The 13,469-nt window shown below is 38.5% G+C and overlaps 1 protein-coding gene across 3 annotated transcripts in view; it reads right to left on the reverse strand.

Moving 5' to 3' along the window:
* Window positions 1-3,144: 3,144 nt before the first annotated feature.
* The window catches only part of MAPKAPK3 (MAPK activated protein kinase 3), a 104,212-nt gene continuing 93,887 nt past the window's right edge, over window positions 3,145-13,469 (reverse strand). For 2 of the 3 annotated variants that reach the window (XM_067463617.1, XM_060765796.2), the window contains exons 10-11: window positions 6,447-6,527; window positions 3,145-5,095 (exon numbers count right to left, since the gene is read on the reverse strand). In XM_067463617.1, the coding sequence (XP_067319718.1) occupies window positions 4,937-5,095; window positions 6,447-6,527 (240 nt within the window). In that variant the 3' untranslated portion in view covers window positions 3,145-4,936. The remainder of the gene's footprint in view (window positions 5,096-6,446; window positions 6,528-13,469) is intronic. The other variant, XM_060765798.2, reaches the window with a different exon arrangement.

The raw sequence follows: 13,469 nt of genomic DNA on the forward strand, positions 1-13,469 counted from the left end.
GATACGCTCAGCCGTTCTGTTCTAGTAATTATGAAATGCCAAGATCCAATATTTCCTGTGTCGTTGGGCTATCATTTTTAGAATCCTTGTAAGGGAGTGTTCCCATTTAACAAGTGGAAAAGTCAGAGAGTACAAGAGGCCAAGTTCAAATTTTGGTTATTCGTTTCAAACAGTTGATCTTAGAGTTGACAAAATAGAGTAAGTTCCTTCCTTTCTTAAGAAGACTGTAGTAAATGTCCCCTAAGTCTAATTTCTCCTCCTTTAAGTTAAACCCTGGGTACTTCAGAGAATGTTAAGTAGAGAAAATGACAATTTTCAACATTTTTTGAGTTGCATTAAGCCTGCAGCTTCTGACAAAAAGACTCATGTATACAATTGCAGTAATATATGTGTGCATACACCCACACATTTTCAGCCTAAATTGGTCTCTGCATTTAGCATCAATGCTGATAGTGAAAGACATAAAAGTTACAGTGTTTTTGTTCTATCAGTATTGGTAAATAGTAAAACTTCCATAGCCCTGGTGTCAATATCCGTGGTTTCATTTACCTGCATCCAACAACGCATGTCCTCTGTAGAAATCTTCTTGTCATCCAGGTGTTTCTATGGTATGCTTCTGCCAAAGGTTATCATAGCGTCACACTGGAGGACATCTCTAGGAATTGTCTAGATCCTCCAGAGTGACTGTATGGTAACTTCCAACATAAGTAGTTCATTTCAATAGGACTCACAATTATCCATGGTTTTCTGTTTCCAAGGTAAGTTGAGGAATGTATCCTCAACTTTCAAGAGTCATACTGTATTATTGGGCTAGCATTCTGAAAAATAAAGCACAATATGTTCTACCACTCAAGTTCAGAATTAGCTAAGAGATATTCTGGCAGGCTAATTATCTAAACTGAGTTCTCCATCAAAATCTCAGAGGAGACAAATACATGAATAGGAGAATTCAAGCTCTTATATCAGAAGTGACCACATTTCAAAAGTCTGGAGCAGAAGATTAGGGGATAGGGAGCAATGCTTGATAGGCTTTTACCCTTGTGCACAGTGTTATATTTAACATGGACCAAAAAGCTATTTATTATTTTACTCAAGCAGTTACAAGCTATAAAATGATGGCGGTAATATGTGGGCATAGTCTGCATTATGGGACCATAGGAAGCTGGGTTTTTTTTGTTGTTGAGTGCTTGTCTACATGAACTAAAAAAGTCATACTCACTTTGAAGGTGCTGTGATCCTAATACACATTTTTCTTGACAATTTACTTGCAATTTAGTTCTTTGTACTTTAGTTCAGTTTTAAAAACCTTGCCTGTTGTCTCTCAAGCTCAATCTACACTGCCATATAATGCAGTTTAGATCTGTGTTATGGTCAGTGTAGACCAGATCTTCACAACTTATGGCCCATGGGCTGCATGCGGCCCTTCAAAGGATTTGGTGCAATCTAAAGAGGCTGCCACTCTAACTGGTTCCCCTGAGCACATTCTGCCTTCCGCTAGACATATAATCCTTGCAGTAGAGGCGAGCGGAGCATGAAGGTTCAGGCCAAACCTCCTGATTCTGTGATGGGAGGGAGAAGAGAGAGGGGGTGGAGTGAGAAGTTGCAGCCAATCAGTCAAGAGTGATCTTGGAAGGAGGGGAGGAGGAATGGCCTGAAGAGGTTTAGCCTATTTTAATTTTGGCCCTTTACTACTGCCGACCTGTGCTGGCCTGATGTAGAGCCATATAATGTAGCTTAATTGTATTAAACTGCATTATATTGCTCTATACGAACTGCATTATATGGCAGTGTAGATCCAGCCCAGTTTTTACAGAAAATCTGGATTTTTTGTTGGGGTTGGTTTTCCAGGTAGCATCACATCACTGTGTGATTGTGGGAAGGAATTAGTGGTGGATGAACAGGTATATGGGAGGTGATAATATCCCTAGGAAATTATTCCTTCCTGGATTTATTTTTTAAAAGGTACGTTTGTGTGGATACTTCCATATCAACATAATATGACCCTCCTCCCGCCAATATGGTTATATTTGCTATTGACTGGTTATAGCAATCTCATGATGAGCTATGTGATGTGTGTGGTATTAATGGAGTCACTGCACAGCCAATGCAGACTGAGAAAATGAGGTGCCAAAGATGGAGTCAGGTCACTGGTCCACATTGTCCAGTGTTTTCAGCTCACACTGGTTGCCTACTAGAAGATCCCTGTTATTTCTCAGTGGCCTCCCACCTTGATAGTCATCAGGCTGATCTTGTTTAGTTTCCAAAATGAGAAAAACTGAGTGTGTTCAGGGTTGGTAGCTTGATGAAGAAAACAGAGTTCAGACAATATTATATCTAGGTAAAATATTTTGTGTAAGAAATACTGTCTGAGCCCATGTCTAGATAACTGAATATATATTCTATAACCTCAACTGGCAATATGCTCCTATCTCATGTACATCACCACTGTGATACAGATATGTATATTTATCACACACATTACCATATATTTGTATTTTTGTACTTTTTCCAAACAGGAATTGTAGGTAAATGGCTTGGGAAAGCAGCCAGTGGAAAATAAGCATATGTCATATGAAACCAGCATAAATGGTTATAGATAAAATAGGAAAATAGGTTGTCTAGTCAGTGTTTCATATACATAGAATTCACCTGACAAGGAAACAGACTGGTAACTTTTTTAAAAACAAAAAATATTTTGTTGTCCTGTTTTTATTCAAAAACTGCTACTCATTTACAATTTTTCTAAAAACTAATAGGAAAAAAATTAGCCCTCTTATATTTTGAAATTAAGTTATTGTTCTCTTCTTAAATGATGCCTTTTTTGTGCTGGGTGGGGATAAGGTAAACCACTAACATTTAATGGAAGTGAATCAGCAGGGTGTAGTGGTTTGAACATTGGTTTAGGATTCTGGAAACCAGGATTTGAAGTTTGAATCCCAAGTTGGCTATGAAACCTCAGAGGGTGACCTCAGAAAAAAGCAATAGCAAAACCTCATCTGAATAAATCTTGGCAATAAAATCCTGTTTAGGTTCATCTTAGGGCTACCATAGACAGAAACTGACTTGAAGACACACAACATCATCAGCAACAAGGCTGATCCCATAAAAAATACAGCTTCATCACATTGAAGAAAGCAAGTCTCATTTAAGAAAAAATGGTAAAGAACCATTTATTGATTTATGCAAAATGTTAATCTATCAAACAGTCAAGAGTTTGTAGATTTGTCCAGTGCTTCTTGGTTTCAGTTCAATACCTACTTGCAGGTCAAAGGGAGACACCTAATGATGAGAGTCGACCTGTCAGGCACTGTAGTTTCCTGTTATCAGAATAACCCATCCTCTGTAATTTTGGCATGAGTTTCTGATGCAGAGTTTCCACAAATACTGGCTTGATCTGGCTTACTAGTCACAAGTCTCTTCCCTCTTCTCAGGCTGTCTCATGAGTTTGGAGGCCTTGTGAGACATTTTGCATTCATGTTGCATTTTGAAGACACAAAGAGCAGCAATCACCTGTTTTTATCTGGTCCAAATCACAGTGAAAATGGTGAAAGAAATAATTGCCATTTCTGCCTCCAGTCCCACTGAGAAATCCAAATGCTTTCTGGGATTTTTCTAAGCAGTGCTGAAGCTGGAGATCAGAGAAGACAGCTGCTGTCTCATGGTTTCTCAGAGCAAAGCACAACTGAGAATCCAGGGATGCGAACTGTGCAGTGTTCTTCTTACTGGGATCAAGTAAGGCTCATTTGTATGGAAAAATTAGGGTAACATGCACCTCTATGTAAGCATCCTTCTGTGTGAACTGCTCCTTAAATTAGGAGGTTTCTAGGAATGCTCACATATCTTATTTTTTTCATCAGGTCAACAAGGTGCACAAGCTGACATGTGACCATGAGTAAAATGGCAGATGTGAGAAATGAACAGTCTGCATATTGTACAAGCTTTGCTTGTATGCTGTAAAAGAGGAAATGGAAGGTGGAACTCTAGTTTCAACAAGACATTCTGTCTTTCACCTGAGAAAATTATCTGCTAAGAATGGTTTGGGCATGTGTAGATCAAGAAATTGGATCAACTCAAGCCTAACAACACTCACAGCTAGTTGCTACATGTATGTTCACCAGGAAAACATGGCCAATTATACCTCCTCTATACAGGGCACAACATTAAAACAGAAATGTCACTGTCACTACACAGGAGAATGCACAGCGTATTTACATGCATTTTCCTGTATGAATTGCTTTCCATCTAAGACATGTGTGAACATGGAATCATGGCTTAAATAATCCTTTAAGATTAAATATTTTCCTGAAATTTCAAAAGCAATGTTTCCCTGTTCAAACAGAAATTCTACTAGTTGACAGCATTATCTCTAGAACTAAAATAAAGCAGAAAATAAAGACCAAGAAAGAACATGTGAAAAACCTATTCTCTTCACAGAGACCCTGAACTTTCTGTTCCTGAGGTCTATACAACGGTAGGATTCATTTCTCTTAAGGACACTGGATATAATCCAGCCAAGGTTAAGTGGTTTTACATCCCATTGGATTCTGTTAAACTTAGGCCTACACTTAAATCTCTTCATTTTAAAGCAGGGAGATTTAAATGTGCTTAGCATGGCTACATATGTTGAACCTGCATTGGCTCAATAACCATCTACTCAGCTAAAGCTTCACTGGAATTCTATGGTTTTCTGGAACACCCTAGGTAATTTCTATTAAAATGTAAAAGAAAAGTATAAACAAATAAATTCCCCTTAGACAAAACCAAATGCCAAAATAAAAAGTTCCAGAACATCTTATGTTAGATGCTTCAGTGCACCTTGGCTGTAGATCACATGCTCATCAATATTTCAGAGAGGTAACCTTTGCTTTGGTGTGAAGGTGAGCTGAACTCTGTTCGAGCAACTGTTCCATTTTATGTTTATTCTTCACTCTTTTCTTTATTGGTTGTTACAACCAGGAGATGCTGAAGAAGTGCCTCCCTGTTTTTGCTTCTTGCGACGTTTGTTGAGGAGACGGTTGTTAGAGGTTTTCAAATCTTTAATTTTTACTTGGTCGTAGTCCACTCTCATGGTTGCCAAGGCACTTGTCATTTCCTCCTGTCAGCCCCAGGAAGGAAACAGGGAATTGGTTAGGAGGTCAAGTCAATCTCCTCCATGCCGTGACTAAAACAGACTCCTCTATTTACCACCCTGAGCAAAGACTTTAAAAAGGCAGCCTCTTTTCTGACAGGTTAGAATACATATAGTTACCAGATAGACTCCATGGCTGAAGAACCAGAAGGAAGAAATTTGTAAACAGAATTTAAATTCTACGTAATACTGATAAGTGGAACAGAATGACCATCATAAAATTAAGAATTTGATGCTATAAAAAGTTCCCAAAAGCAGTAGGCTTTTAGCACTACACATAAATTAATAGGTAATAAATTAATTACACTCATACTACATGCTAGAACAGACTATGACTTTTCAGATATTTTCTGGACTCCAGTTCCCATTATCCTTCAGAATTGGCTATGCTGGCTAGTGGTGATGGGAGCTGCTGCCAAGCAGTGTCTGGAGAATCAAAGTTGCCCCACTCCTGTTATGTACCACAGCTTTAAATGTATACAGGATACATCATTTACACCCCACCCCCTGGTTCATTTAAACCTATATTAAATCCCTCGTTTTAGCCACAGAAACACACTGGGTGACCTTGAACAAGTCACACCCTCTCAGGCTCAGATGATGGCAAAGGCAAACTGCCTCTGAAGATATTTTGCCAAATTACCTTATGATATATAATATGGAAAGCTAAAAATTGGTTGCCATGTCATAAATGACTTGAAGGTACACAACAACAAAGTAAAAAAATTAATAGTGAACTGACCTTAAGGTTCCTGCAACAGAAATTTATGAGCATTTTTCAAAATATAAACAAACAAGAAAAACTTTCACATATTTCTGAATTGGTTTGGAAATGACCACCAGAGTTTATAAAGTTACTTGAAAAGCTGTAGGTATTAGTTCTAAGGCACAAACAAACTCTTAACTACCCTATTATTAAAAAAGATAACATATTGTTCCTTTGCTCAGAAGTAATTAAAGCTGATGATACTTTTTAGTTATTTTTAAAAGAAATATACAAATGCTACATGTGTCACTGGCCTCTGATAAGAAACCATCAGCCCTCCTATCCACTTCATTGATGTTTAAACATTTTCAACAAACATGATCTGAAACCAGATCATACTTTTCACCCACTATCAAGTGAAGCCACTATTTAGTGAGGATGTACATCAGTTGACTGTAAAATAACTAAAAAGTTACAGTTGAAAGACAAAGGAAAGCCCATGTTATGTTATAATGGTAACATAATGTGATTGTTGGGAAAAATATTTATAGATGACTGATTACTTATAACTAGTTACTGCCAAGCAATATACAAAACTTAGGTCATCATTACCTTCACTTCGTCCCAGTGATCTTTATCCTCCTGTAGGACACGGGCCGTGTGAAGAGGGGTTGGGGGCACCACCATGGACTGCTAAGAAAAGCAAAGAGGTAGCAAGGTGTAAAAGTTACTTTGACAACAAAATAGTCCACATAAACACTAATTGTTTCTGATAAGATGATTTCAAGTTTTTATAGAGGGGGGGGAGGGGGGAATAGAAAGATGGAGGGAGGGAGAGAGGAAATATATCTCCAAAGCATCATGCAAGTGAAGATACAGTTCTTTGCATTCTTAAACACAGTTGTGTTTATAATGTGACAGAATTCTGCTTACTTAGGATACATGTTTGGAACCTCACAGAGGAAATAATTGATGGGGGAATATAAATCTGATGCAGAAAAATAGAGAAAGGGTGAAATGTCCCATTTTCCCCTCTCATTGCTTCTTTGCTTTCAAATTAGCTCTTTCTGTGAATATACAGAATGACCCCTGCATCTGTAAATCTGGCATCAAACAAACCATGCCAGAGAAAGTATTTCCCCTCGTGGAATTTTTTAGATCCTCCAGTACAACTCTATGCTATTATTATTATTATTATTATTATTATTATTATTCTATTTATTTATACCCTACTTTATCTCTCCTGCAAGAGCAGGAGACTCAAAGCAGCTTAACATAAAAGCATCAGTATACAATTTAAAATATACAAATATGTAAACACTGAAACAGGATTAAATATGAATGATATTAAAAATGTCCAGTTAAAACCATTAAAACAAATTCAAAGTTAAAAACAACAGCACCCCCTGAATTGATCTTAAATTCCTTCATCTGGAAAAGGCTGCCTGAATAGAAAGGTTTTAGCCTGCTGCAGGAAGGACAAGAGGGAGAGCTCCATTCTGGCCTCGTTCAGAGTTCTGCATATCAATGTGAAGTAAGGGAGCACATCCTGCACAAATATGGAGACAGGCTGTATTCTAATCTAGCAATATGTTTCTGTATAACTGTATAGTTTGGAAAAAATCTAGTTGTCCATCTACACTTGTGGCTTTGACTTTTGTGCATTTGATTATTCATGAACTTAAAACATTCTCTAGGGATCTAATCAGGTCATGCTGGAGGACCTAGAATTTTTTTTAGAGAGAAACACCTCTAATATAATTCTGTTTTAGTGAAAGTTGACCATAAAATCATGCCAGAAGATCTAGAAAATATGAGAAAGGTGTTCTCTCAGGTAAAAATAAAGCGTTTTTCCCCTTTACTTGTGGTTTTTCACTTTCACGGGGGTCCTATCCACCTAACATAGGAGCCCCCGGTGGCGCAGTGGGTAAAACCCCTGTGCCAGCAGGACTGAAGACCAAAAGGTCACAGGTTCGAATTCCAGGGTGAACGGATATGAGCTCCCTCTATCAGCTCCAGCTCCTCATGCGGGGACATAAGAGAAGCCTCCCACAAGGATGATAAAACATCACAACATCCGGGCATCCCCTGGGCAACATCCTTGCAGACGGCCAATTCTCTCACACCAGAAGTGACTTGCAGTTTCTCAAGTTGCTCCTGACACGTCAAAAAAAAAAGATTCTACCTAACTCCAGCATATACAGAAGGCTGACTGTAAACCCACAATTCCCAGCTGGAGAACACAGATGTACAAGGTGGGCCAAAAGTGTCAAAGGTGTCTGATGTTTTAATAACATTTTGATATTTCAAAAATATGTTACATGTAATATAATTTTCTATATATGATGCTATGGTATTGTAAATTAAAAGCAAAACAAAAAATCAAAGGGCTTATTAAATATTGAAATCCCTGTGTGAATTTTGGCCCACCCTGTAAAAAAGATAAGCAGGCTGATGCCTTTAAGATATTTTGTGATACAGTTCTCATTATCTCCAAACAAGGGCTTCCGGGAGATGTAGCCTAAATTCATAGCAATTTTACTAGAGCTAAGTATTTTATGCTATTATTTCTGTTTTCCCACTTCTACCATTTTCAACATTTTTCCCTTTTACTTTTTTGGCTGTGGCTGGATCTAATAGTGCTGAGCCCAGAGAGACACTGTTTTAGGACTCACAGGCAAAAATTAACCAGTGTAAGGAAGTACAGAGGATCAGAAAAGCTGTAATGAATATGCATGTGGGCAAACATGACACCTTGTCTTCGCAAATGAGTAAGACAGTGAGGTCTCATCGACCTTTCAATAGTCATGATCTAAAATACTGGTAAGTTAAAATAAAATCATCAGACCTGTTCTAATTTGTTGAAAAGAGAGGACAGATGGGAATACATTGAAAAAGAGTTTATGCAGAAATACCAAAGGAATGAAGGTTATTTTGGCTTTTTCCTATACTGGTTCCTTGTTCGTGGGTCTTTTATGGGAATCTAAGATGGTGCATTCTTAGGGAACACGTCTTTGCAGACATACCTGGCAAGAATCCTTTTCGTGAGCAAATAGTAGCAGGCTAATGTTACATGGAACTATTGTATTAGTGATGTACTGGCACAGAAAACTTACGACCTATATAATGAGAGGGTGCAGAAATAAATGTGTCTTTAATTGCTGAAATGTTTTCATTTGATGAATTCTAATGTGATGAATTCTAATAACTCTGTGAGAGCTGATTTAGAATAGTGGTTTGCGTATTGGAGCAAGAATGTGAAGGCCAGGGTTTGAATTTCCAGTTGGTCATGGAAACCCACTAAGTGACTTTGGGAAGGTCACACACTCTCGGCCTCAGAGGAGAGCAAAGGCAACCCCCCTCTGAAAAAATCTTATCAAGAAATCCCCGTGATGGGTTCATTTTAGGATTGCCATAGTTGGAAATGACCTAAAGGCTCAAAACAATACCTCTATAGATCAGAGCTTTCCAAAAAATTTCATATTGCTGACATATTTTTTCATGACACAGTGATTCAGTCTTACTAGCAAACTAGAGGTTAAATTAACCCGTTATAAGAAATACAGCCACATACATAAGTTGTAATAGTGAAATGTGTGGGGACAGAACATATCTCATGAAAACATTTTATTTATATATTTCAAAATGTATCATTTATAAGGCAACATACATTGACAGGATTTTTGTCATTTCTCATTACATTTGCACAGCACACCTACACACTGCAGCTGACATACTGAAGTGTCACGACACAGAGTTTGGAAAGCTCTGCTATAGATTTTGTTCATAATTCATTTGTTCTGTACACCAGTGGTTCTCAAAGTGTGCCCTTGGGGCTCCGCAAAGCATACTGAGGGGCTCCACTATTCTCTCCTTCTCCTCTGTCCTCCCCCCGCGAAGCTTTCCCCCCTCATTCCTGCTCTTTCCCCCTTGCTGCCAAAAGCCTTTTCCTTCATGGCAGAAGGCAGTTGAACTGGATGGCCCTTGGGGTTTCTGCTACTATTATTGTTATTATTGTTGTTGTTGTTATTGTTGTTATAAAGGCTGAATAGCCATCTATTGGGAGTGCTCTGATTGTGCTTTTCCTGCATGGCAAAAGGGACTGGGGTCTTCCACTGAAATATTGTTAAGATTGTGTTGGTTAAAACTGTTCTTCATTTTAAATATTTAATTGTTCTTTCTTTCTCTTTTTTTGCACTACAAACGAGATAGTGTGCATAGGAATTTGTTCATTTTTCCCCAGTTAGTTCATAGAAACACTATCCATCCTAAAGCCCTAAACGGTTGAGGCCTTGCGTAACTTTGTGACTGCATCCCCCTTCCCTATGAACATGCTCAAGCCTTAAGATCTGCTGGGGAGGCCCTCCTCTCAATTCTGCCACTGTCACAAACATGGTTTGTGGGGACGAGGGAGAGGGCCTTCTCAGTGGTGCCCCCCCAGCTTTGAAACGCCCTCCCCAGAGTGATTAGGCAGGCCCCACACTGTCCTTTTTCTGTAGGGATCTGAAGACTTGAATGTTTAAACAAGCCTTCGAGAATGTCTAGCTCCAAAGGTCTGCAATCACTGACACAGCACTGCACTTCATCCCATGTCCTTGTTCCTTAGTTACAATTTGCACTACCCCAATCCCTTGTTTTGTTTACAGTCTGGCCATGTCTTACGGTAGGTGTCACTATAGGCTTTTGAGCAATGTTCTGAGTTTTAAATTGTTGTTTTTATATGCTATATGTTTTACTGTATTGTATTGTATTGTATTGTATTGTATTGTATTGTATTGTATTGTATGTTTTTATGCTCTGATTTAGGCACTTTGTGCCATATGTAAACCACCCCGAGTCCCTTCAGGGAGATGGAGGTGGAGTACAAGAATAACGTTATTATTATTTATCCATCTGTCACTGGCCCAGCCCATCTGTCAAATTTTAAAACACAATGTGCCAACATGTGTACCCATGACTCACTCACTCACTCTCTCTATATATATATATATACATATAGTAATATATTTATGAAAAATTCTTGAAACTCCATGAGAAACTTTTGCTTCAAAAAGGTCTCCATGGCTGAAAAAGTTGAGAACCCTGCTGTACATTATTGCTAGTTGCCAAACACTGACTAAGTAAATTGTTGCTGTTGGGATAATGACTTATATTAATCCATTTTGATTTTGTTAGTACTGACCTAGTTTTCCAATTTGTTAAGATCATGATGAAATCTCATTCTGTCCTCTGGGATATTCATTTCCTCTCCCAATGTGTTATCTGCAGATTTGATATGCAGATAACTGATAGACTGATTCATTTCCATTCCTTGTTCTTAATGATCACAGCATCTTGCTCTAAATCAGGGGTCTCCAGACTAAGGCCCTTGGGCTGATGCACCTTTCCAAGGTCATTTACTCAGCCGTTGCCCAAAACTTTAGCCTTAAGGTCACTCTAAGCCTGAAACAACGAAGGCACACAACAATAACAATCCTGGGCTATGTGGCCATGTTCTAGAAGCATTATCTCCTGACATTTCGCCTGCATCTATAGCAAGCATCCTTAGAGGTAGTGACCTCACAACCTCTGAGGATGCCTGCCATAGATGCAGGTGAAACATCAGGAGAGAATGCTTCTAGAACATGGTCATATAGGCTGAAAAACCTACAACAATCCAGTGATTCCGGCCATGAAAGCCTTCAACAATAAAATAACAATCCTAATTATCTCATCAGCCAAAAGAAGACCCACCCTTCCTAGTGAAATACTGGTAAGTTTATATTGGTAAAATTGTTCTTAATTTTAAATACTGTATTGTTCTTTTGTGGTTTTTTTTGCAATAAGATATGTGTAGTGTTCATAGGAATTTGTTCATGTATTTCCCAAAATATAGTCCACCCCCCTCCCCCCAACAGTCTGAACTGGCCCTTGACTTAAAAAGTTGAGGACTCCTTCTCTAAATGGTCACAGACTGACTGTTTATTGCTCCATTCTAAACTTTTAAAAGGTATTGACATCAAGCTGATTGGTTGAGAGTTATCCAGATCCTCGTTTTTCCTCTTTTTTTTTTTTGAAGATGGCAGCAACATGGAGGGATTTCAATTGTTCACTAAGTCTCAAAGATTATAAAGTGAAAATGGATAAATGAATTCCTTTAGTATTTTTGGATGCAGATAACCTCATTTCAGACAGCTGAATTCATTTATAGTAATTAGGTATTCCTGTACCACTTTTATTTTGGGCTCTAACCCCTTTTCCTGTTTTCACAAGGTTGAGCACTGTACTCTTCTGGGAGAAGAAAGAGGCAAAATAGGCGTTGAGCAGTTCCATTTCTCTCTCATTTTTGTCATCTTCTCCATGCAGCGTACCCTCCATTTCCTTTTTCTTCCTCTAGTTCCAAACATAACCAGACCTCTGTTTTCAAATTATTTTTCAAGCTTGAGCTCCTTCTGAGCTTTAGTTTTTCAGACCTTCTTACAAATACTGACAATTTGTCTGTACTCTTGTCCCCTTTGAAACATTCAACACATTTCATAGAGCCATGGAGTTGGAAGATACCACAAGTAGCATCCAGTCCAACTCTCTGCCATACAATCAAAGCACTCCTGATAGATAGCTATTCAGCCTCAGTTTTAGAATCTCCACAAAAGGAGACTCCAGCACTCTCTGAGGCAACACATTCTACTGTCAAACATCTCTTACCATGTTTAAGTGGAATCTCGTTTCATGCAGTTTGAACCTATTGCTGTGTGTCCTAGTCTCTGGAGCAGCATAAAATAAGCTTGCTCCATATTCAATATGACATCTTTTCAAATATTTAAATATGGCTATCATGCCCCTCTTATTCTTCTCTTCTCCAGGCTGAAAAAAACCTCTCTAAGCTGCTCTTCCTAGGGCTTGACTTTCAGGCTTTTGACCATTTTGGTTGCCCTTCTCTGGACACATCCCAACTTGTCAGTATCCTTCTTGAAATGTGGTGCCCGGAACTGGACACAGTATCCCAGGAGAAATCTAACTAAAGCAAAATAGACCGGGATTATTCAGTCTCTGATGCAGCCTAAAATCTCATTGGCTTTTTACAATGCCAGATGACACCGTTGAATCATATTCAGCTTGTGTTCTACTAAGACTCCTAGATCCTATTCAAATCTACTATTTTCAAGCCAAGAGTCACCCTGGAGTCCTTTATCTGTACATTTCTTCTTCATTTGAGATGTTATTCATGCACCCTGGTATCTTTACATACATATTTCCCAGTTTTCATTCCTATTCTATTTGCTGTTTATCATGTTGTCTATATTTCATTTTTTATTTCAGGAGCAGTTGATGATTTCCATGCCAGCAGAGTGGCAAGTCTGCATTAGTTTTTAGTTTGAATTTTAAAACAGTTATCCAAGGTGCTGAACCATATTTCTAAATAATGTTCAGTGTTTTGGACAAAAACTTCGGCAGACTCATCACTCCAGGGACAAGGAAACTACCAGCCGCCTCTGGTTCCATTTAGGGTTCTTAATTTAATGAGTCTCTGTGAGGCTTGAACAAAGATGAAACAATTGAATTTCTTCTGGGTTAATTCCTTGGGAATTAGCATCCAGCATCCACAGTCCCAGCAGTCCCCTTGCTTCAGTTTCAGCTGGTTATTAATACATCAAA

The sequence above is a fragment of the Anolis sagrei genome, chromosome 2 (assembly GCF_037176765.1).
Source record: "Anolis sagrei isolate rAnoSag1 chromosome 2, rAnoSag1.mat, whole genome shotgun sequence".
Classification (NCBI taxonomy): domain Eukaryota; kingdom Metazoa; phylum Chordata; class Lepidosauria; order Squamata; family Dactyloidae; genus Anolis; species Anolis sagrei.